Source organism: Scomber scombrus, chromosome 19, assembly GCF_963691925.1.
Source record: "Scomber scombrus chromosome 19, fScoSco1.1, whole genome shotgun sequence".
NCBI classification, from domain to species: domain Eukaryota; kingdom Metazoa; phylum Chordata; class Actinopteri; order Scombriformes; family Scombridae; genus Scomber; species Scomber scombrus.
Window position 1 is genome coordinate 240325 of NC_084988.1, and position 26454 is coordinate 266778.

General features: G+C 42.6%; 1 protein-coding gene across 1 annotated transcript; it reads right to left on the reverse strand.

Moving 5' to 3' along the window:
• Nucleotides 1–962: 962 nt before the first annotated feature.
• On the reverse strand, nt 963–25995 carry LOC134001006 (NACHT, LRR and PYD domains-containing protein 12-like). Its single transcript, XM_062440541.1, has 15 exons — nt 25958–25995; nt 22791–22981; nt 20236–20346; nt 18526–18642; nt 18315–18393; nt 17895–18123; nt 15847–17644; nt 15577–15750; nt 14186–14359; nt 8199–8372; nt 7874–8047; nt 7495–7668; nt 3238–3411; nt 2425–2471; nt 963–1582 (listed from the first exon to the last, which is right to left on the reverse strand). The coding sequence occupies exons 2-15, from the start codon at nt 22877–22879 to the stop codon at nt 1032–1034; spliced, it is 4065 nt and encodes a 1354-aa protein (XP_062296525.1). The 5' UTR covers nt 22880–22981; nt 25958–25995; the 3' UTR covers nt 963–1031.
• Nucleotides 25996–26454: the final 459 nt, after the last annotated feature.

The window sequence follows — 26454 nt, forward strand, 5'->3', positions numbered from 1 at the left end:
CCCAAGGACACATCGACATGTAGACTGGAGGAGCCGGGAATCGAACCACCAATCTTCCAATTGGAGGACGACCGCTCTACCTCCTGATCCTAACCCTAACCCACGAGTACAGAACACAGTACAAATGTGATGCAAGCAAAGCACTTTCCTGCGTTGTGATGTTATGTATAAATCAAAACAGAATAAATTCAGACTACATTGAAAATATTGTAGGAATGCATGTTGAAATATACTTGATCGATGTAAACTTAATAAAAACTTAAGACTCATAATGTACACAGGAGATATAACCATATCATATATATATACATCCCACATCCAGATTACACTTATATAAACAATATTAAAGGTTTTACATCAAATCAACACAATTAACATTTCAGATATGACAAGTTCATTAAATGTTGCTGCAAAAATAGAAAGTTCACACTCAGTCCTATGTCGTCCTTACACATAGCAGCTGATCTTCAGCCAAAAAGAAAAACAAACGTTGTCTTCAAACAAAACAACTAAACTTCAGCCCTATGTGCATCCTTACACATTCTGAGCCATCACCACAGAGAGGTTGTAGAACTTATGATGCGTGGTGATATGGATCAATCCATCAAAAGACTAAAAGGTTTAACTGGTTTCATCTCTAACAATGTGTTGTATTTTAAAAGATTTTATTGATGATGATCAGATAAAACACAGCTGGACAGATGTTAGTAGATGCAAACATGAATAGAGCTGCATGCTGCTCAACAACAGCAGAGTCAACTGAGACTAATCAATGAATCATGTAGATGGAAAAATAACTGAGTGTTTGAGTCTGAGACACAGAGAGACTCTCCCTCCTACAGAGGACACAGAGAGACTCTCCCTCCTACAGAGGACACAGAGAGACTCTCCCTCCTACAGACACAGAGAGACTCTCCCTCCTACAGACACAGAGAGACTCTCCCTCCTACAGAGACACAGAGAGACTCTCCCTCCTACAGAGACACAGAGAGACTCTCCCTCCTACAGAGGACACAGAGAGACTCTCCCTCCTACAGAGGAAACAGAGACATTGAACCAGACCAGAGCCCAAACCCAGCATACAGAGGTTCAGTGAATGTGGTGTTGAAGGTGTGGAGGTGGATCAGTGTGTCAGAGGAGACTCTGTAGAAGGACAGAGTGCTAGCAGGACAGTCCACATACACTGCTACTCTGTTAGAGACAGAGGAGGAGGAGGAGGAGGAGGAGGAGGAGGAGGAGGAGATGGATGTTTTTATCTTATTGTGACAGACAGAGTAACCACCATCCGAGCAGTCCAGACTCCAGGACTGATCATTCCATCCAAACCTACAGTCATAACTGTTTCCTTTCCTGCTGATTCTTCTGTAACTCACTGATATATAAACTCTTCCTCTCAACTCGACCTCCCAGTAACATCGACCAGTCAGAACATTTCTACACAGCAGCTGAGGCCAGGAGTCAAATCTGTCTGGATGATCAGGATATGACTGATGCTCCTTCACACGTGTCACCTTCCTGTTGTTATCAGACAGTTTGAGGAATCTGTTCATTGTGTTTGGATCCAGTTCCAGTTCACAGGCATCTGATGGAGAGAACGAGACACAATACAGCTGCAGTTTATCATCTGTTGATTTATTAACAACTTTACTGAAACCATTCAAACTTAAAGCGTCTCCATGACGACTGTGTTGGCCTCATACCAGCAGACAGAAGCAGGTGTGCACACAGTCACACAGCCTGATAACAAAGGCTGCATCTCAACTCTCTTATTTCATATTTCCTCCTCCATCCTGGCCTGAACAGGAAGTTGTTCTGCTCCATTTAACGTTCGTCTCAAGTCTTTCTACAGTATTTCTGCTCTGAGGAAACGTGAGAGCAGCCTTCACTCAAGTCTTTTAGCGGCTCACACGCCTCCTTATTTATTGATGAGCTGCTGCAGCTGATCACACTGATCTGATTCATCACAACATCTCTGCAGTTTCATACTGAAGTGGAGACACATTACACATTCAACTCAAGTCAATCATATTTACATTTCATTTCTTTTCTGATTCACCATCAAGTTAAAAATCTGTTAATAGTTAATCTGATCGATAAAAGAACCATAAACAATTTTATTAATTTGTTAGAAAGATTTTTATTGTCATGATCAGTTATTAATCCTGTTAACTGTTGTTACGTCGTTATTTCTATTCAGAGTCAGTGTCCTGATGGGGCTGCATATTTAAAAATCTACAACAATTCCTTATAATGGTTGGAAAGTCATGTTTCCTCAAATCAGCAGGAACATTTAATATGTGCAATAGACAATTGCATTTGTATTTGTATTTTGAAGTATTTCAAAAAAAACTTTTTTCACTTCTTTTACATATTTCATCCAGTTTTTCTCAAAGTTCTCATGAATCAAACTGAAAACACACTCACACTTCCTCAGACCAGGTTTCAGTCTCTGCAGTCCACCATGGTCCATCCTGGAGGAAGAGACAAAGACACAATCAGCTTCATACACCTTCACTCATATCCACCATTAAACATGATGCACAGTCCCTCAGTTAGTCAGAGTGTCTGTCCATCTGTTCATACCTGAGAGTGTCCATCTGTCCATACCTGAGAGTGTCCACCTGTCTGTCCATACCTGAGAGTGTCCATCTGTCTGTCCATACCTGAGAGTGTCCACCTGTCTGTCCATACCTGAGAGTGTCCACCTGTCCATACCTGAGAGTGTCCATCTGTCTGTCAATACCTGAGAGTGTCCACCTGTCCATACCTGAGAGTGTCCATCTGTCTGTCCATACCTGAGAGTGTCCATCTGTCTGTCCATACCTGAGAGTGTCCATCTGTCTGTCCATACCTGAGAGTGTCCACCTGTCTGTCCATACCTGAGTGTCCACCTGTCTGTCCATACCTGAGAGTGTCCACCTGTCTGTCCATACCTGAGAGTGCCCATCTGTCTGTCCATACCTGAGAGTGTCCACCTGTCTGTCCATACCTGAGAGTGTCCACCTGTCTGTCCATACCTGAGAGTGTCCACCTGTCTGTCCATACCTGAGAGTGTCCACCTGTCTGTCCATACCTGAGAGTGTCCACCTGTCTGTCCATACCTGAGAGTGTCCACCTGTCTGTCCATACCTGAGAGTGTCCACCTGTCTGTCCATACCTGAGTGTCCACCTGTCTGTCCATACCTGAGAGTGTCCATCTGTCTGTCCATACCTGAGTGTCCAACTGTCTGTCCATACCTGAGAGTATCCAGTCTCCAGTGTGGATCCTCCAGTCCAGCAGACAGAAGCTTCTCTCCTGAGTCTCCTGGATGATTGTAGCTCAGGTCCAGCTCTCTCAGATGGGAGGGGTTGGAGCTCAGAGCTGAGGCCAGAGAAGCACAGCCTTCCTCTGTGATCAGACATGCTGACAGACTGAACACACACAAGATTTCATCTCATGAGCTTAAAAACATTCTCAACTCGATGGTCTTCCGGTGGCCTGGCAACCAGTATGGCAGCATAAAAAGGAACTCTTGCATCGACCGAAATAAAACCCCACAATTCAAGTCCGCAACTCGGTGAAAAGTGATTTGAGGTAAAAACAACAATGAGTAGGGACAAAAGTAGTTAAGGGAGAGTCACAACATGAAGCAATAAGGAGCTAGAAGCACAAAAAGACTGCGACATGAGCGAGGCCTGTACAGACGAAAATGGCAACAGGATGGAGGACTCCCCAGCCACACTTAACTCCCTTTGACAAGTGGTGAGCGAGGTGGTAGCTGAGGGCTTGCAGGACCTTAAATCTGAGATGAAAAAAGAACTGTCGCAAGTCCGTCTCAGTTTTCGAGAGGACATGAAAATATAACTGGACGAGCTAACGGCTGAAATCAACCAGCAAGTCAAAGCCGCCACAGGTCAGATTGAGGAGGTCGCCAAACGACTGGGAGAAACAGAGAGGTACCTGGCAGCGAGAGAGCCCTGGGACATCAGAGTTAAAGACACGCTTATCCAGCTGCTTAACAACCAAAAGTCACTTCAAGCCGAGGTCGTTGACTTGGAAGGACGCTCTCGACATAATAACGTTAGGATTCACGGTATCCCAGAAAATGCAGAGGGCTCCTCTATGGTAAGATTTGTGGAAAACATGATTCAGTCGGAGCTGGGGGACATTACCGGCCTGCGTCAAGAGCAAAGTCTGGGGATTGAAAGAGCACACAGAGCTCTGGTCTCACAGCCACCTGCCGGAGCACCGCCGCGCTCTACAGTGGTCCGATTCCTACAGTTCACAGTCAAGGAGAAAATCCTCCAGGCTGCTTGGAAGAAAAACATACACGTTCAGGAGAGGCGAGTTTTTTTCGACCATGACTATGCCGAGCCTGTACAACAGAGGAGGAAGGAATACACGCCGATTAAACGAATACTCAAGGAAAACGGGATCCGTTTCCAAACTCCTCTCACCCGAAAGCGTGTGCATTTTGACTCAGACACAGTCACACATAATAGCGCTGAGGAAGCAGCGGCAGCCTTCAGAAAGTGGGGCTTTGCCGTGGGACCAATATCGGTGAGCAGACCCAAGGACGTCACTGTGGAAACCATCAACAAACTCCTGCTGTGGAGTGCAGCGGGGTCGCGACGCGCCAATACGCAGGAATACCAGGAGAGCATACGGGAGAGCTCTAAGGATTTCAGAGGCAGGGCTGAGAGAATGCCACAGCGGATGAGTAGTGTCTTGTGCCTCTTATATTTGTACATTTGAGAAGCACTGAGTATAATGGCTCCTCACTAAACAAAACTTTTAATGTATCTTTACCATGGCTTATTGGCATGAAGAGTCTAGCGAAGACTAACATTTTTTTTATTATTTTTTTGTGACCTTCCACACAATTTGGGTTATAACAATGAGCCCATGCAAGCAACTAGCCCCCTTATCCCCCCCTTTTGTTTTCTTTGATATTGTGGACACCCTCTCTCTTTCATAGTACTTCCGAGGGGCCCCACCTAGTGGCAACTCCCCCCTCCACACAGAGAGGTAACAAGGAACCCTATAAACCGGAAGCCCTGATTTGTTTTATTGTTGTGTTAAATATAAGTTCTGCAGATGTTTTAACATGTTTTGTTTATTTGAGGTCTGGGACTTGGATTTCACAGGTACAGTAATATATGTTTAGAGTGTCTATTGAACATGCAATACTATAATATACAGTCATTGAATGTTAATTGTATAAACAATCCCATTAAAAGGAGTAAATTAATTAAACAGGAGAAAATCAATGTTGCTTTTTGGCAAGAAACACACTTGTCTAATGGGCCTACAGATCCGTAACTTTTTTTTAATGGAAATAAGGAGTCATGACTCTGTTGAGCCTTCTAAAATAATCCAGGTATTTATTGATGCGTATAACTCAAAAAACATCAAAGGCATCGTAGGCAAACTATTTAATGGGTTATCTTCAATGAACAAATCTCAACAAATTACATTAGGGAACGCTGGGAAAAGGAACTAAACACGATGATAGCTGAAGAGGTGTGGGCCCAAGCATGGGTAACTCGGTCTTCTACTACAAATTCGCTGTTTTGGAGAGATTTCTGCTGGAAAACTTTGATCCGCTTCTTTATTACCCCCAACCAAAAATCCAGATCAAGCGGGTCACAGCATTTCTGCTGGAGGGAGTGTGGATTGGATCCTGCAGACCATGCACACATTTTCTGGTCATGTCCATATGTTCAGTCTTTCTGGAAGGAAGTGGGCAATTTAATGTCAGAGATCCTGGACTTGAAAACTGATTTCTCTTTCAGGCTGTTGTACCTCGGATATACTCCGCAAGGTTTCAGTAAAGGTGACACATATCTGTTGAAGGTCGCGAGTAAAAAACAATAACGAAGTGCTGGCTTCAGAAGGACCCCCCCACCATCACTGCCCTCATCAACATAATCAACTCTATCCGCCTAATGGAGAAGATGACTTTCACCCTTCGACTCCAAAAGGAGAGGGGATGCATACTGCACAAATGGGATTGTTATAATCGTATAGACTGTACTGTACTTGTGATCTTGCGTTTCTTGTTTCACTGATTGAAGTGTGTATTGTCATGTCCGAGACCTCTTGTTGTTCTTGTTTATTTTGTTTACTTGTTCTTTCTCACTCATGCAAAACTTGAAAAATAAAAGTTAAAAAAAAAAAACATTCTCAACTCAATAAACAGGATTTTGTCCTTCAGGCCTTTATGTTCCACTCAGCGCCCCCTGCTGTATGTTGGTGTCATGCAGATACATGTTAGGTTAGTAGAAGGAGAGAAAGCATATTTTCCTGCTGGAGTCTGAAATTGCTGAAGCTCAGAGTTTAATCTGATGCTGAGGAATTGTACTTACTGTATACTTGATGTTACAACACATCGGCTCAGACAGGACACTAAATATTTTTAGTATAAGAACTCTTCAGGTAAACTAGAAACTGGAGAAAACAAAATGTGACTTAATAAACATAATCAGAAAAACTAACCTGAGAGTTTCCAGTCCACAGTCTGGACTCTCTAGTCCAGCAGAAAGCTGCTTCAATCCTGAATCCTGCAGGTTGTTGTGACTCAGGTCCAGATCTCTCAGACTAGAGGACTGGGAGCTGAGAACTGAGGACAGAGCTGCACAGCTTCTCTCTGAGAGGTTACAGACAGTCAACCTGGAGAAGAATTACAGAGTTACATGACTCATATGTTTAAATAAAAAATTATAACAGTCATAGTTTTGTATAATTTGTTGCCTTTATTTTGAAAGTATCATGGCATAGAGTCCAACAGGAAACAGCGAGAGAGGAGGAGAATGGAATGACATGCAGCAAAGCAGTCCCTTGCCACAGTGGAAGCAGTGAATGCTGCGATTATGTGGCCTGTGCGATAACCACTTGTAAATATCTGATTTTGTTTAAGAAAAAAGAGAAATTCATTACTTAATTTGTTTATGAGTTAATTGATAAGAGCAATATATTCTTTCTGTGAACAATTACAATATATTGTATTTCATTTAAAAGAAGCATGTGATACACTTGTCATAATCGCTTAAAAACATTTCATTTCATATTTCATCGTTATTAGTTGGTTAAAATGATTTGTATTGGGTGTAAACATGATTAATATGTGAACATGATTTATGTGTGAATTATTTGTGAAACTACAGAGAAGCATTTTGTATTTCTTCTGTTTTATTCTGTAGTTTTCATGGTGCTTATGGTGCATGGTGCTCGTTGAGAGAAAGAAAGAAATCGACACCCATTTGAAACTCTCTGCATCTTGATCTATAAATCCAAGGGGCCGCTACTCCACTTGACTACCAAAGCGCTTCAATAATTTACAATCATTTTCAGTCCAAACTGAGTTTCAAGTCTTCTGTATGGACACCCAACACTGACCAGGTACAACTTTCTTTGTTTAGTTTTCAATTATTAAAGTAGGAACATCACATAATGCATATATGAAATAAACAAAGGATGACAGGATCTTAATTTTAAAACATCTGAACACCAACCTGAGAGTCTTCAGTCCACAGTGTGGACTCTCCAGTCCAGCAGAAAGCTGCTTCACTCCTGAATCCTGCAGGTTGTTGTTACTCAGGTCCAGATCTCTCAGACTAGAGGACTGGGAGCTGAGAACTGAGGACAGAGCTGCACAGCTTCTCTCTGGGAGGTTACAGCCACTCAGCCTGAAAAAATTAAGATTTTTTAAGCAGCAAAGTTACATAATGAATATGTTAAGTAAATAAATATAGCAGTGTCATAATTTTCAATCATTTTAACACTAATCTGAGTTTCAAGTCTGCTATGTAGAATCTAAATCAATTCAGAGATCCAATATATTAAGAACATAAAATTTGGTGGGTAAACTTGTATAGACCATTGAATCTTGACCTGAGAGTTTCCAGTCCACAGTGTGGACTCTCCAGTCCAGCAGAAAGCTGCTTCACTCCTGAATCCTGCAGGTCGTTGTTACTCAGGTCCAGATCTCTAAGACTAGAGGGCTGGGAGCTGAGAACTGAGGACAGAGCTGCACAGCTTCTCTCTGAGAGGTTACAGTCACTCAACCTGGAGAAGAATTACGATTTTTTTAAAGCAGTGAAGTTACATAATTAGTATGTTAAGTATAGAAAATATAACAGTAGGAACATCACATAATGCACAAATGAAATATACAGAAGAAGACAGGATCTTAATTTTAAAACACCTGAACACTAACCTGAGAGTTTCCAGTCCACAGTGTGGACTCTCCAGTCCAGCAGAAAGCTGCTTCACTCCTGAATCCTGCAGGTTGTTGTGACTCAGGTCCAGATCTCTCAGTCTAGAGGACTGGGAGCTGAGAACTGAGGACAGAGCTGCACAGTTTCTCTCTGAGAGGTTACAGACAGTCAACCTGAAAAAATGAAGATTTTTTAAGCAACCAAGTTAGCACCTCATCAGCAGGACCAAACCACAGACCAAGACAATATACATCTGGACTGAAAAGGCCTCCTCAGCACTGCAGGACTGCCTCGAGGACACTGAGTGGGGAGTCTTCAAGCACACTGACATCGAGCAGTACAGTGACTCTGTGATATCCTACATCAACTTCTGCACTAACAATGTAAGCACAAACAAAGCTGATCAAGGTATTCCCCAACTAAAAACCTTGGTTCAACAACAATGTGCTGGTGCTGCTCAGAGCCAGGGATGCAGCACTCCGCTCAGGGGACAGAGCAGCTTACAGCAGATCCAGAGCAGCCCTGCACAGAGGCATCAGAGACGCCAAACTCAAATACAAGCAGTGCATTGAGGACAGCTTCAAGGAAAACAACCCACGCAGCATGTGGCAAGGCATCAGAAACATTACAGACTATAAACAAGGCCACATACCCGTTTTGAAAACAGCAACAACAATGGACCAGCTGCAACCACCACTGTACAAGAGATCAATCCACCACTCACTCTCCAGTCTTTTCAGGTCAAGCAGGCTCTTCCATACATCAACAGCAACAAAGCAGCAGGGACCGACGGTATCCCTGGCTGTGCACTGATGTCATGTGCAGCCCAGCTTGCCTTAGTACTCACAGACATTTTTAACCTGTCACTCCAACTGGCCATAGTCCCAACCTGTTTTAACCACCACCATCATCCCCATACCCAAAACCCCGACAATCTCAAGCCTAAAAGATTACCGGCCCATCGCTCTCACCCCAGTGGTCACAAAATGCTTCGAGAAACTGGTGTTGGCACGTATCAAATCATGCATCTCCCCCACCCACGACCAACATCAATTTGCCTACAAAGCCAACAGATCCACAGATGATGCCATTGCACTAACACACCTGGAAAATCCTAATACCTATGTGAGGATGCTGTTCATTGCTCAGCCTTTAATTCCATCAGCCCTCACAAACTGCAAGCACTCAGCATACAACCCTCTCTTTGTATGTGGATCCTGGACTTTTTGACCAACAGGCCCCAGCATGTCAGACTGGGCCATCACATCTCCTTCTCAGTCCAATTCTCTACTCCCTCTTCACTAGTGACTGCACCTCCACCCACAACTCCAACCTAATGGTCAAGTTTGCAGACGACATGACCATTGTGGGTCTTATTAGTGACAACAACGAGGCAGCATACAGGGAGGAGGTCCGGACACAGTCTGCCTGTGTGACGGCCCCTGCCTAGCAGGGCCTGTTTTGTGTGCTGTGCCTTTGTTTTTCTTTCAGGCTGGTAGGCGGAGCCTAGTTAGGCCAACTGGGAACACATGGCCAGTCTCCCAGTGGGTGGCCTATTTAAGATCTGGCTGTCAGCTCTCACACGGCGCTCTTGGTCCATCCTGACGGCACCCCTTTTTTGACTTGGTTGGCTTCGGCCTAATTCTTAGTTATTTTACTTGGTTGTTATTATTTATCTGGTTTTGTTATAAATAAATTCCTTAAATTGTTACGTTTCTGTTTATCTCCACTTTTTTGTCATTTCTCACGAGCCGGGTCATGACAAAGTGGGGGCTCGTGCGCGCCTGGGTTGTTAAAAGTAACTTTGGATAGGTTAATTTGACAGTGTGTGAAGTGGTCACACGTGTCTTGGTTGTTGGTGTGTTTGAGTACACGCTAAGTGGTTGAGTTGGTCCTGGTGTGCGCAACCAGGTGGGCCGGCTCTGTCAGTCATTCAGTTGTTTTGTGAATGGACTGACGTAAATCAAAGTTACTACAGAGTTGCGTTGTTTGCAGTGCGTAAGTTGGAAGCCTTGTTGTTTGGAGATATACAGTAATTAGTAAGTTGGTTTTGATAGTGGTTTGTTTCCCTTTCTTCTCTTTCTCCGTTAGGCGTGGTACTGAGGGGTTCGGGTGAGTGTCAGCTGGTGCTGAAGTTTTGAGTGTATAATCCCCTGCTAGTTATAGCGGCGTGACCCCTTTGGGTTTGTTCAGTTTGTTTTTTTCCCTGTAGTGCTGCGGTGAACGTGGTTAGAGCAACTGCTCGGAAGCACCGCTGTGGTTTCGGGAGAGTTGCCATTATATGGTCGCTTTTTCCGTACTAGTGGTATTCAGTGCATAAATACCCACCATGGTACTGCATGAAGACTAGGGGTAAGTGGAGTCAGGTAAGATTTGGGGCAGGTAGGTCAGATAGAGGGGAGTTTGCGCTCTTTGTGTGTAGGCACAGTGTTGGCGCTTGTTTTGGGCCTCTTGGATTGGTTGTTGTTAGTCTCTGGTTTGTTTGTGCGTAATGGCAGGGATAGTTTGTCAACACAAGATACACTAAGGAACAGCTGTTGAGAGTAGCAGAGCATTATCGAGTGGGTATCCCTGATAATCGGTGAAGGAGAACATTAAAGATATTTTGAAGGCAAATTTAATTGAGACGTCTGTCGGTCAGGAACGACCCCCTGTTGCAGTTAAGGTTGCTGATGTGTCGCTGTCATTGGCAACCGGTGGGTTAACATTTAAACAGCAAAAATAGTTGCTTATATTACAGCTTGAGCACGATAAAATGATACATACGGTAGAAGTGGAGAAACAGCTGGCAGTTGAAAGGCTGCGCTCGCAGACTGAACAGGCGAAGTTGTCATTGGAGCAGTATCGGCTTGATTTACTTAAGGCTGCCGGCTCGCAGTGATGGGGAGGAGGAGAGTTCCTCTGGTTCTGGTCCTGCTGAGGGGTGTTTTGATATATCTTGGGTAACCTGAGGTTGTTGCCGAAGTTTAATGAGAAGGATCCAGAGACATTTTTCTCTATGTTTGAGCGGGTGGCGGACACAATGAGGTGGCCGGATTCTGCTTGCACATTAATGCTGCAGTGCACATTAACTGGGAGAGCTCAGGAGGCCTACTCGTCATTGTCTGCTGCTGACAGTCAGAGCTATTCCATCGTTAAATCTACTGTGTTGAAAGCTTACGAGCTGGTCCCTGAAACTTACCGTCAGCGTTTTCGGACTTGTAAGAAGTTTGAGAAGCAGACCCACCTTGAATTTGCCCGAGATCTAACTGCGCATTTTACGCGCTGGTGTGCGGCATTGAAGGTGGAGAAGTTTGAGCAACTGACTTGAGCAATAGGCGTAACTTTGGGGAATCACGTGCTCGCGGTGCTGGCTTTGTGGATGGTTCAGACGCAGGTGGTGCGTATTTTTCTGTCCCTCCAGATAGATCGGAGCTACGGGATCGCGGCACACGTATTTCAGATAAGGTTTGCAATTTTTGTCATAAAAAAGGTCTTTGGAAGGTGGACTGTTATGCTCTGAAAGGTAGATCTAGACAGAGTGGTCCTTTTCCACAGCCAAAAGGTGCTTGTCTAGCTGTGTCTGTGCCCTCATTGTCTGCTGTGGAGGTGGCAGGTGGGGGTGTGCATGTGACCACGTTGCCTGGTGAGTTTGAAGCCTTTCTGCCTTTTGTGTTGGATGGTTTGGTTTCCCTGGTGGGTAGTGAGGCCAGGGTGCCAGTTACAATCCTGCGTGACATTGCTGCATTTGATTCTTTCATCCGGGCTTCAGTGTTCCCCTTTTCCGAAGAGAGTGAAACAGGATGCTCTGTTCCGGTGTTGGGGATGGGCATGAAGGTTTTACAGGTTCCGCTGTATAACATCATGCTGTACTCTGACCTCTTTGAGGGGCAGGTGGCTGTGTTAGTGCGCCCGGCGCTGCCGATAGAGGGCATCACTTTGATTTTGGGGAATGGTGTGGCAGGAGGCCGTGTGTGAGCTGATGCGCCGCCGCCACCACCACCTCCTGTGGTGTCTTCGGTTCCGCTGGTGAGGAAGCAGCCTGATGAAAGCGAACTGAATTTTCCAGAGGTGTTTAGTGCTTGCGCTGTGACACGTTTCTATGACGTGTGACAAGTTGGATTCTGTGTCGGGTGTTGACGCTTCTGAGTTGTGTGCATTTTCCTTGTCTGATACGCCTCTCTCAGTGTCACAGGGGGATCTGAGAGCTGAGCAGCAAGCCGATCCTTCTCTGAGAGGGTTGTTTGAGCAGGTGCTTCCAGTGGGGGAGGAAAAAAATAGCTCTCAGGGTTACTTTATGCACAACTCAGGAAGGGGGTCCTCACGGTGACAGTTTCATCAGGGAACCCATCTTCCAATTTGTGTTGCCATCTAAATATCGTGACTATGTGTTGAAGCTGGCTCAGGATGAATCTAGGCACTGGGGTGTCAGGAAAACTTACAATCGGGTCCTGCAGCATTTCTTTTGGCCGCTTGTGAAAAAGGATGTTGCTGTGTATGTTAAAACATGTCACACCTGTCAGCTTGCTGGCAAGCCGAACCAGAGTATAGCCCCTGCTCCGTTGTTTCCAATTCCAGCGGTAGGACAGCCATTTGAGCATTTGATAATTGATTGTGTGGGTCCGCTACCCCGTTCTAGGTCTGGTGCGGTTTATCTTCTCACCGTGATGTGTCAGAGGACCCGATACCCAGCTGCATATCCGTTGCACACAATAACTGCTAGGTCTGTGGTTCGTACTCTCTCTCAGTTCATTTCTATTTTTGGCATTCCAAAAATTATTCAAACTGACCAGGGCTCGAATTTGGGGAGCATTAGAGCGTTTCCACCAGACGCTTAAGTCACTGTTGTGGGCTTACTGTACCCAGATGGAGGCAGATTGGGAGGAGGGCTTGCCCTGGTTAATGCTGGCTGCTAGGGAGGGGACGCAGGAGAGTTTGGACATACAATGCGTGGTCCGTTAACTTTATTGTATGACCAGTGGAGAGAGGCGGAGCCTCCCAGGAATCTCATTGGTTATGTGAACGGTTTTCGGCACAGGTTGTATGCCGTTGGGGAGCTGGCAAAGCAGAACCTGACGTCTGTGCAAGGTAAAATGAAGAAAATCTATGATTCTATGAATCTATGATATCCCACAGGGCTGCGTTCTCAGTCCAATTCTCTACTCCCTCTTCACTAGTGACTGCACCTCCACCCACAACTCCAACCTAATGGTCAAGTTTGCAGATGACACGACCATTGTGGGACTTATTAGCGACAACAACGAGGCAGAGTACAGGGAGGAGATCTGGACACTGTCTGCCTGGTGTAAGGAAAATGACCTCAACCTCAATACAAAGAAAACCAAAGAAATAATTATAGACTTCAGGAAAAACAATAACACACTTCATACTGAGCTGTGCATTGACGGGGAGAAAGTTGACAGAGTCTCCAGCTTCAAATTTCTAGGAGTCCATATTTCTGAAGACCTCACCTGGAGCCTTAACACCTCACACCTGATCAAGAAGGCCCAGAAGCGTCTCTTCCACCTGAGAATGCTGAAGTGCAACAGACTTCCGCAGAAGCTGCTCATTAACTTTTACAACTGTACCATTGAAAGTGTACTAACTTATGGGTGCACAACCTGGTACTCCAGCTGTACCGCAGGGGAGAGAAAATACCTTCAGCGGGTGGTTAAAACAGCTCAGTGGATTATCAGCTCTCCATTCCCACACCTGAGCAACATCTACTCAAGCCGCCTCCACAAGCAAGCCTCAAACATCCTTAAGGACCACTCACACCCTGGAGTTAGATGGACAAATGCAAATTACCTGAACATTATTATTATCCTATATATATCTAATGAATATGTTAAATAAAGAAAATATAGCAGTGTCATCATTTTCAATCATTTTAACACTAACCTGAGTTTCAAGTCTGCTGTGTAGAATCTAAGTAAATTCACAGATCCCAATATATAAAGAAAGTAAAATTTGGTGGGTAAACTTTTATAGACCATTGAAACCTGACCTGAGAGTTTCCAGTCCACAGTGTGGACTCTCCAGTCCAGCAGAAAGCTGCTTCACTCCTGAATCCTGCAGGTTGTTGTGACTCAGGTCCAGATCTTTCAGACTAGAGGACTGGGAGCTGAGAACTGAGGACAGAGCTGCACAGCTTCTCTCTGAGAGGTTACAGACAGTCAACCTGGAGAAGAATTACAGAGTTACATGACTCATATGTTTAAATAAAAAATTATAACAGTCATAGTTTTGTATAATTTTTGAAAGTATCATGGCATAGAGTCCAACAGGAAACAGCGAGAGAGGAGGAGAATGGAATGACATGCAGCAAAGCAGTCCCTTGCCACAGTGGAAGCAGTGAATGCTGCGATTATGTGGCCTGTGCGATAACCACTTGTAAATATCTGATAAATTGCATTAATATTCTCCTACACAGTATTGTTTTTATGTGTTAACAAGACATTGTAATGCTACAGTTGTGGTCTGTTCCACTTTTATTTTGAAGAGCGCAGTTTTCATCTTCTGATGTTTTTTGTGATGTTAAACTTCCTGCTACTCTCTCTTCTCTATGTTGTGCTCAGGCATCGTCAGAAGAACGGTAAAAACACACTAGTTATTTATCATGTTCATATGTTTGAATCCTGTAAGGAAAGAGTTTACCTTATTATTCTTGTATTGTTCGTACCTGTTATTTCTAAGAGCTCCGAACTGTGAGGTGTGTGTGTTGAGTTAGAGAGCATGCTAGCTGAAGGCGGAAACTCTTTAATTAGCGCCCTTGGAGAGCAGAATGAGGTATGAAAAATGCAAAGTGTATTATTATTATTAGATGGGATTTTGTTTAAGAAAAAAGAGAAATTCATTACTTAATTTGTTTATGAGTTAATTGATAAGAGCAATATATTCTTTCTGTGAACAATTACAATATATTGTATTTCATTTAAAAGAAGCATGTGATACACTTGTCATAATCGCTTAAAAACATTTCATATTTCATCGTTATTAGTTGGTTAAAATGATTTGTATTGGGTGTAAACATGATTAATATGTGAACATGATTTATGTGTGAATTATTTGTGAAACTACAGAGAAGCATTTTGTATTTCTTCTGTTTTATTCTGTAGTTTTCATGGTGCTTATGGTGCATGGTGCTCGTTGAGAGAAAGAAAGAAATCTATAAATCCAAGGGGCCGCTACTCCACTTGACTACCAAAGCGCTTCAATAATTTACAATCATTTTCAGTCCAAACTGAGTTTCAAGTCTTCTGTATGGACACCCAACACTGACCAGGTACAACTTTCTTTGTTTAGTTTTCAATTATTAAAGTAGGAACATCACATAATGCATATATGAAATAAACAAAGGATGACAGGATCTTAATTTTAAAACATCTGAACACCAACCTGAGAGTCTTCAGTCCACAGTGTGGACTCTCCAGTCCAGCAGAAAGCTGCTTCACTCCTGAATCCTGCAGGTTGTTGTTACTCAGGTCCAGATCTCTCAGACTAGAGGACTGGGAGCTGAGAACTGAGGACAGAGCTGCACAGCTTCTCTCTGAGAGCTTACAGCCACTCAACCTGGAGAAGAATCAGCAGAATAAAAGTAAACAATTGTAAATAAAACTTGAGCAAAGATGAAACTACATTAATCTGGATAGTTCTGTGTGCACCTACAGAGCTTTGTTGGAGGCTTTGACCACTGGCAGCAGCCTCAGAAGAGCCTCCTCTGAAGCAGAGTATTTCTTCAGGTCAAACACGTCCAGATCTTCTTCTGATGACAGTAACATGAAGACCAGAGCTGACCACTGAGCAGGAGACAGTTTATCTGTGGAGAGACTTCCTGATCTCAGGTACTGTTGGATCTCCTCCACTAGAGAACGATCATTCAGTTCATTCAGACAGTGGAACAGATTGATGCTTCTCTCTGCAGACAGATTCTCACTGATCTTCTTCTTGATGTACTCGACTGTTTTCTGATTGGTCTGTGAGCTACTTCCTGTCTGTGTCAGCAGACCTCGTAGGAGAGTCTGATTGGTCTGCAGTGAGAGACCCAGGAGGAAGCGGAGGAACAAGTCCAGGTGTCCATTTGGACTCTTTAAGGCCTCGTCCACAGCACTCTGGTAGAAACGTGTTGGTTCAGGTTTGTCTTTAAAGACTTTAGACCACCTGGATGTTTTTTCTGCAAGCAGATTGACTCCAGACTTGATGAATGTCAGATGGACATGAAGAGCAGCCAGAAACTCCTGAAGGCTCAGATGGACGAAGCAGAACACCTTGTCCTGGTACAGCCCTCGCTCCTCTTTAAAGACCTGTGTGAACACTCCTGAGTACACTGAGGCTGCTCTGATATCGATGCCACACTCTGTCAGCTCTGATTCATAGAAGATCAGGTTGCCTTTCTGCAGCTGCTCAAAAGCCAGTTTTCCCAGAGACTCAATCATCTTCCTGCTATCTGGACTCCAGTGTGGATCTGTCTCAGTTCCTCCTTCATACTTGACCTTCTTCAGTTTGGACTGAAGCACCAGGAAGTGGATGTACATCTCAGTCAGGGTCTTGGGCAGCTCTCCTCCCTCTTTGCTTTTCAACGCATCTTCCAGAACTGTAGCAGTGATCCAGCAGAAGACTGGGATGTGGCACATGATGTGGAGGCTTCGTGATGTCTTGATGTGGGAGATGATGGTTCTGGCCTGCTCCTCATCTCTGAATCTCTTCCTGAAGTACTCCTCCTTCTGTGGGTCAGTGAACCCTCTGACCTCTGTCACCATGCCAACACACTCAGGAGGGATCTGATTGGCTGCTGCAGGTCGTGTGGTTATCCAGAGGCGAGCAGAGGGAAGCAGTTTCCCCCTGATGAGGTTTGTCAGCAGCACATCCACTGAGGTGGACTCTGTAACATCAGTCAGGATCTCAGTGTTGTGGAAGTCCAGAGGAAGTCGACACTCATCCAGACCGTCAAAGATGAACACAACCTGGAACTCTTCAAACCTGCAGATTCCTGCTTCTTTGGTTTCAGTAAAGAAGTGATGAACAAGTTCCACCAAGCTGTACTTTTTCTCTTTCAGCACATTCAGCTCTCTGAAAGTGAATGGAAATGTGAAGTGTATGTCCTGGTTGGCTTTGTCTTCAGCCCAGTCCAGAGTGAACTTCTGTGTTAAGACTGTTTTCCCAATGCCAGCCACTCCCTTTGTCATCACTGTTCTGATTGGTTCATCTCTTCCAGGTGAGGCTTTAAAGATGTCTTCTTGTCTGATTGTTGTTTCTGGTCTGTCTGGTTTCCTGGATGCTGTTTCAATCTGTCTGATCTCATGTTCATCATTGACCTCTGCAGTCCCTCCCTCTGTGATGTAGAGCGGTGTGTAGATCTGATTCAGAAGGGTTGGGTTTCCTGCTTTAGCGATCCCCTCAAACAGACACTGGAACTTCTTCTCCAGGTTAGACTTGAGTTTACGTCGACACTTTGCAGCACCAGTTCCTGAATGAACAAACAACAAATGAAATCAGTGAGTGGATCCTACAGAAAGTCCAGAAATGTGAACATGTAAGTGTGTCTGTGTAGTTTTTCCTCCTCCATCAGTTTTATTCAGCTCATCAGTGGAGGACAAACAGCCTCTGATCTGATGCAGATGTGTGCAGCATATTTACAGCAGAGTTTGAAATATAAACCTCTCCCATGTTGCCTCCATTTCCTCTCCATCATGTTAAATCTGTTAAAATCCTCTTACTGCTCTGCAGACGCTCAGCCAGCTCCTCCTGCTTCATTCTCCTCAGGAAGTGCAGTGTGATCTTCAGAAATGCCTCTCTGCTGCTCCTCCTCTGCTCTTCCTCCTCACCGTCCAACACCTCCTCATCCTCACTCTGTCTCTCTAAGCATTCTGGGTAATCTGGACTCAGACCCCTCTGGACTCTCTTCAGCTCGTTCTTCACAAAAGTGACGATGTTCTCCTCCAGCAGCTGGAACAGAAAGATAAAGTGAACATTTCATTTAAACTGGTAGAACACAACATGTGATTCATGTGTCAGTCTGAAGGCCTGCTGGTCTAAACAGAGCAGCATGGACACTGTTAGGACCTGAATGCTACTTTAGTATTTCATCTGTGGTTGATGGAGTTAATAGTAAAAGGTGTGTTTGTACATGTACACACCATAAATATGGAGTCCAGCTGTGTTTGATGCTGCTGTGCAGACTGATCACTGGGAACCTCTGAGCTCTGCTGCTGAACTCTGTGGACAAAACATCACGTTTAAGAACATTTAATGACTCAAATCTGCACTCAGCTTATTAAAGATGTTCTGTCATGATGACTAAATGAACTCCTGTAATGCTGCTCTGATTACTGGATGTTAAATTCTTACCTTCCATCAGCAGGTTGTCCATCTTTAAACCTAATAGGACAACCCATAGACCAGTCACTCTTCATGGACACACAGCTGGGTTCAGGAGAGTCTGCTCTCTGCTGCTGCATCCTGATACTAATACAACAGATAAAAGCATGGAGTTAAAACCAAAGAAATTAAGGATTGACCAGTTAAATGTCAGCCCTGAGCATCTGTATCGACCTCCAGAGTGGTCCCACCTCTGACTGCTTTCAGTTCCACATCCACCTGCTCACCTGTTAGCAGTCTGTAATTCCCTCATCAGCTAATTCCTGTTCCTGTCTGTTCTTTTTCCTTTTGTTAACTGTTCCTGCTGGTTTTCACCTGATTCAGATTGCCTTCCCTTTATGGTCTGTAAACCTGTCTGTTGGTTTTTCAGCATTAAAGCTGTTTCCATTGAACCTGTAGTTTAATTTTAAATCCTTACCTTTCAAAGAAATCATCAATCACCAGTTTAAATGTCATAATTAAACAGAAATGTTTCAGAACAGAGTGACTGATGAGTTCATATTGCTGCAGTGATGAAAAGAGGAAGGCAGCGACTTGGTCATGAGTCAACAGAAGAAGAAGGAAGTGAGGATGTTCCACAGGAGTTCTATGGCTCAGTAACAATCTGCCAACCTCAATAACTAAAGATGGACTATAAACATCCCAGTTCACCTTCAGATGGATGAACACAGCATCAAGCAGCTTTTACTCTGTACAGACTCTGTTAGAGCAGCTACAAGGTGATCCAAACATCTCTTTAAAGACTGGCCCTGGTGCTTTATGTGTTTTCACAGATGTTGTGGCATCAGCTTCCTCTTTTTGTGTAACGCTGTCATCCATCAAATGTTTAGTATCTTCTTTTAATAATCTTCTGTCCATTTCCCAGCTGATCCAAACAGATGCTGAAAATAACTTTCAATCATTTTCTGATGTGAATGTGATCATTGATCATATTGTTCTCCTGATCTATGAGAGAAAAAAGGAAAAGATCCTTTTTCTTCATTTTTTCTTCTTGATTTGTTTGTTTGTTTGTTTGTTAAATGTTGGTTTCTGAGCATTAAAGCTGTTTCCATTGAACCTGTCTGTGGTGTTTGTGCCTGGTTCACCTGCTCCGCCCCTCATAACACAGGAGGTTTATTCAGCCCAAACAGCCAACCAACCATTTTTACATTCTTACCTTCCATCAGCAGGTTTTCCATCTTTAAACCTAATAGGACTATCCATAGACCAGTCACTCTTCATGGACACACAACTGGGTTCAGGAGAGTCTGCTCTCTGCTGCTGCATCCTGATACTAATACAACAGAAATAAAAGCATGGAGTTAAAGCCAAAGAAATGAAGGATTGACCAGTTAAATGTCAGCCCTGAGCATCTGTATCAACCTCCAGAGTGGTCCCACCTCTGACTGCTTTCAGTTCCACATCCACCTGCTCACCTGTTAGCAGTCTGTAATTCCCTCATCAGCTAATTCCTGTTACTGTCTGTTCTTTTTCCTTTTGTTAACTGTTCCTGCTGGTTTTCACCTGATTCAGATTGCCTTCCCTTTATGGTCTGTAAACCTGTCTGTTGGTTTTTCAGCATTAAAGCTGTTTCCATTGAACCTGTCAGTGGTGTCTGAACCTGGTTCACCTGCTCCGCCCCACATAACACAGGAGGTTTATTCAGCCCAAACAGCCAACAGACCATTATTACATTCTTACCTTCCATCAGCAGGTTGTCCATCTTTAAAGTTAAAAGGATGATCCATAGACCGGTCACTCTTCATGGACACACAGCTGGGTTCAGGAGAGTCTGCTCTCTGCTGCTGCATCCTGATACAAACAAACAACAAATCAAAGAGTTTAAAAAGATGAATGTTGAGCAGACTGTCAGCAGCTGAAGTTTTAGAAGCAGAATGAAAATCAGTAAGAAGACAGTGGATGAGAAACGTTCTCCTGTTCATCAAAATGTCATCTGATGAAAGATGCTGTCTCATCTTAGTTGATTAGTTGACTAATCAGTGGTTGAGCTCTTTGGTAACTCACAAAGTTAGTAGTTAGTAGCTTCTTCCCCCAAGCTGTTAAACTAATGAACATGGCCTGATCCCCTCATCCCACTCACCCACAAACACTCACTGATTGTGGCCTAATGTTACAACAAGAACTGCTACTGTTTGCTGTGTTTACACCTTTTTATATTGCATATTGCACTTTGTTGCTCTTATACATTGTTATTGTTGTATTTATGTCTTAAGTTGTTTTTAATTGTCTTAAATGTTCTTATGTCTCAGGTAGTGCTATCTAAATGTCGTTATATTGTTGTCTGACCCTCAATATAATGACAATAAAACTACTACTACTACTTAATTCTGAGTTATCAGTGCCACGGGTGCTAAGCTCCGAGGCACTCTCGCTGCAGTAATACTGCCCCAAGGCATCTATTAATCTTCCGTATTCTTATTAGTATTCCTCCGCCAAATTTCGCCGCGTAACTCCTTCCACAGCTTTCAGAAAACCCCAACAATATATACATCAAAACGTGCGGCTCGATCGGGAAAGAGGTGCTATTATTTTGAATGTTGAAATTCCAATTTTTCCCAAAGTTATTCCCAAAATACCGAGAGAATTCTCCATTGAAAATTAATGAGAATTTTTTTTTTTTAAACCACAAAATGTCACCTTTTTTCAGAGTCACCTAGCTCTTTCATACCTGCACATAGAAATGTGATTCAAATTTTAAAACGGAGGAAAACTTGTGCTCTCTCCAAAACACCAAACTGTTTTTATATAACATGTAAACTTTTCAAACTATGAGCAGTCAAACGAGGAGTGGAAATCACTTTTTCTTCAAAGTTAGAGTGGAAGCGTCAGTTAGCTTGAGTGTGAGAGGCAATAAAAAATAAACTTTATTTTTATTTTTAACTCGAGCTCACGGCCAAACCGTGAAAAGGAGACAAATAATGTTTGGTAAAAATGTAGACATAGGTGTTGGGATTCATAAAATGTGACGTTGACAGGCGGGGTCTGCACAAAATTTAAACGGGGGGGCCGAGACCGGTGGCAATACCTGTCTCGCTCCCCATTGACCCTAATGTAATCGTCTTTTTTTTTCAAAAGACTCTCACTTTGTTTTCACACTGAGCTTACGCGCTCATTTTAAGGAGTATCTGAATAAAATAAACACTGTCAGAATCTGCCGGCTTCTGTGTCTCTCACAGTGTTTTCGGTTTTTGGACAGGAGTTACGGTTTTCTCACAGTTTGCAATTGTTTGGGACCTTGTCAGAAGCCAAATTCTGGGGCGTTTTGAGAATTTTTTCCAAGCAGATTCTCAAATCGCCGTAGCAACCGTAGAACCTTAGCTGCCCTTAGCAACCTGTTGCTGGGCGGAAACTGACCTACTTTTTGTGATTGGCTGATTCCTGTCTGTCTATTTTGTCAGTTAACCGAGCTAGCTCTCAGCAATAGTGTCCATGTTTAGGGTTGAGGTGGTGACTTTAATTGACAGGTGACACTCTGTAGGGGGCGGGGCTTCAGCGAACTCGGCGGGAACGGCCACAGCATTTGGGAGCAGAGACCAGAGGCTGATTTTTACACAACTTTGAAGCCTAATTTCACATATTTAGCGATTTTTTTAATCATTCAAATTCGGCAGGGTGGTTAACAACACACTTTTCTGTGGTATGTCAAACTCATAAACATTCTTATTCTTACTTTACAGGGACTTTAATTAGTTTAAATAAATATTATTTATGCTTAAATATGATTAACTGGAATATTGGAATTGAAATACTGGAATATTTCCAGTCAATTTCCAAGCAGATTTCCAGTCATAAAAAACTATAATAAAATCTACTCTCTTAATGATAAGATTTACTTAATCATTTCATAACAGTGATGTTCCTGTCTGTGAAAAAATGAAGTAGACTTTAATTAATTAGTTTAAATAAATATTGTTTAAGCTTAAATATGATTAACATTTACTTAATATTTTCAGGGATGTTAAGTTGAGAATAAAGTACATTACACTTGATACTGACTAGTAAGATGTACTTAATACTTGAAACCAGAATATGATCAGGGTGACTTTTGAACACTGGAAATAAATCGTGTACTCGTCCTGGCAACAGCCCCGTGGCACTCAACATTACCCTGGAGTTTTCTAGTTGTGACTTATTTTTCAGTAGTTGAGAGTCAGATGTGACAGTCAGTGTGAATAATGATGGTGGAGTGATGTGAGTGGAGAACAGTGATGGACAGTTAGAGATCCTCATCTCACCTCTGAGCTTTGGTCTGGCTGTCATGTTCCCCACACAGAGAGCTTTTAGAGGGAGGGACTCCCTCCTCTCTGTCCTCACACTGATCCATAGCAGAGAAACAGCTGCTGGGAGAGCTGCACTCACTCACTACAACATGGAAGATGTTCAGCTGCTCAGTTCACATCCAGTCACAGAGACTTTGGAGCTTCAGCTGTGGAGGAAACACAGAGAGAGAAGATGCTGCTGATATTAATGAGATGTTGTGTTTGTGCTCACAAATAAAATGGATCAGAAATCAGACAGCAGCGATACAGCAAAGTGTTGGAAACATCCTCCATGTTGGATCTGACTCCTGACTGATTGAGAATTCACTTTTTAATAATATGATCATAAATATGATCAAAGTCTTTTAAACACTGGAATAAACATTTCAAGAAAAATTGAAATCATGTTACTCATATCAAACCCGACACTCAGGAATTTTCATCCGTACATGATAATAACGACAAATGATGTAAAATATGAAAGTGTTTCAAATGTGTTTTTTGCTGACAAACAGACTTGCCCTAACGTTTGATCCATAATAAAAGTTAGTGGGAGAAATAACAGATAATAAAAGAAAAATCTAATAAATAAAGAAAGTTGTTTATGGTTCTTTTGTTGATCAGACAGATTTTTAACTAGATGGTGAATCAGAAAACTAAATATAACAGGAGTGAAACACTTGAGTTTAATCTGCTATCTGTCTCCACTGCAGAGACGTTGTGATGTATCAGAATAATCTGATCAAATAAAGGGGTGAGTCTCAGGAAAGGCTGTTCTACTGTTTCCTCCTCACTCCTCAGAGATGGAATAAGAGACTTGGACTGCGGTCTGAAAGTGCTTCATATTGTCTTTTCCTGACCTCTTGTCCTTTACATGGATAGAAAACGTGACGACGTTCAGGAAAGTTATGAAGGAGAATTCAGAAGGACTTAAAGTAAAAAACAGCCGCAGTGCTGAGATAGTCCGACTGTACTCACGCAGAAAGGGGTTTGTGGTTTGGTCCTGGTATCAGATCAGGTATTAAGAGCAGCGGAACTTCAGTGTAATTTTAATATGGTGAAGTCACTCTGCTGTAAGACACTCTTTGGTTCAGAAGCACAAGAGATGAAACTCTGGTGTGTTTTTAATAACCGCCACTAGATGGTGCCATAGTGCTGCTGCCATGATGGACTGAAAACACCACATCTATCTATAAATGACAGGAACGTCTGTCTGTTATTCGCATATCTCTCGAACCGTCCATCCGATTGATTTCAAACGTGACAGGTGTCTTGCTACGGTCATGAGTAAGTGCAGTGCCAAATCTGACGTTGTTTGGATAAGAAATGTAAAAGATTTAGATAAATATATCGGTGAAAGAAGCACACATTTGCTGTTGCCGCTCTAGCCGCTGGCCACGCCCCCTCTCACACACTGAGCACAGCGCGGGGAGGGGGGGGGGGGGGGGGGGGGGGGTTGTCGGTCCGGAGGAATACAATAATAATACACACTGAGCACAGCGCAGTATTACAGTAAAAGTACTGCAGTATTATGAGTGATGTAGTATGCAGTATTATAGTAAAAGTACTGCAGTATTATGAGCGATGTAGTATGCAGTATTACAGTAAAAGTACTGCAGTATTATGAGTGATGTAGTATGCAGTATTATAGTAAAAGTACTGCAGTATTATGAGCGATGTAGTATGCAGTATTACAGTAAAAGTACTGCAGTATTATAGTGATGTAGTATGCAGTATTACAGTAAAAGTACTGCAGTATTATGAGCGATGTAGTATGCAGTATTACAGTAAAAGTACTGCAGTATTATGAGCGATGTAGTATGCAGTATTACAGTAAAAGTACTGCAGTATTATGAGCGATGTAGTATGCAGTATTACAGTAAAAGTACTGCAGTATTATGAGTGATGTAGTATGCAGTATTACAGTAAAAGTACTGCAGTATTATAGTGATGTAGTATGCAGTATTACAGTAAAAGTACTGCAGTATTATAGTGATGTAGTATGCAGTATTACAGTAAAAGTACTGCAGTATTATGAGTGATGTAGTATGCAGTATTACAGTAAAAGTACTGCAGTATTATGAGCGATGTAGTATGCAGTATTACAGTAAAAGTACTGCAGTATTATGAGCGATGTAGTATGCAGTATTACAGTAAAAGTACTGCAGTATTATAGTGATGTAGTATGCAGTATTACAGTAAAAGTACTGCAGTATTATGAGTGATGTAGTATGCAGTATTACAGTAAAAGTACTGCAGTATTATGAGTGATGTAGTATGCAGTATTACAGTAAAAGTACTGCAGTATTATAGTGATGTAGTATGCAGTATTACAGTAAAAGTACTGCAGTATTATAGTGATGTAGTATGCAGTATTACAGTAAAAGTACTGCAGTATTATAGTGATGTAGTATGCAGTATTACAGTAAAAGTACTGCAGTATTATAGTGATGTAGTATGCAGTATTACAGTAAAAGTACTGCAGTATTATAGTGATGTAGTATGCAGTATTACAGTAAAAGTACTGCAGTATTATAGTGATGTAGTATGCAGTATTACAGTAAAAGTACTGCAGTATTATAGTGATGTAGTATGCAGTATTACAGTAAAAGTACTGCAGTATTATAGTGATGTAGTATGCAGTATTACAGTAAAAGTACTGCAGTATTATAGTGATGTAGTATGTAGTATTACAGTAAAAGTACTGCAGTATTATAGTGATGTAGTATGCAGTATTACAGTAAAAGTACTGCAGTATTATAGTGATGTAGTATGCAGTATTACAGTAAAAGTTCTGCATTCAAACGTGTGTAACAGTAAACATTTGATCAGTTTAATGTAATTAAATATCAGCTCACTAACATGATGATACATTAAATATCAGCTGCCTGTATACTCTGTAGTATAGACTACTCCATAGTACACAACTGGGGAAAAGCCCCAATATAGAAAGACCTAACTGACAAAATGGCGGACTGAGAGAAGTTCGTCTGAGTCTGTTCTGGATCAGAGTTGATTTCCACTCATCCTGAACTAATGAGAGTCAGCTGTTAACTGAGCTGAGCTCCTCTCAACACTAACAGCTGCTTCACTTTCTGCTTTTTACACTTTTTACTGTCAAATAACTGAAAACTGTGACTTACCCAAGCTTCACACGGACAAAACCTCACAGTCACTGAGAAAAATACAGAAGTGAAAGTTAAAAAGCAGGATGCTGCAAACAGGAAATGAACAGAAAGAAAAAAACCTACCAGGTGCTGCAGAAGTGAAAACACACTTCTGTCTGTGAGGATGTAGAAATATCAGAGTACTGGAAGAAGTACTCTGATACTTTACTGCAGTAAAACTACTAATACACTAATGTACAAATATTCTATTACAAGTAAAAATACTGCATGAAAAATTCTACTACAGTAAAAGTACTGCAGTATTATAGTGATGTAGTATGCAGTATTACAGTAAAAGTACTGCAGTATTATAGTGATGTAGTATGCAGTATTACAGTAAAAGTACTGCAGTATTATGAGTGATGTAGTATGCAGTATTACAGTAAAGTACTGCAGTATTATAGTGATGATTTGACCTTAGGCCTGGGGGAAGGGGGGGGGGCTTTCCTTTGTTTGAGGGGCAAAGGAAAAAC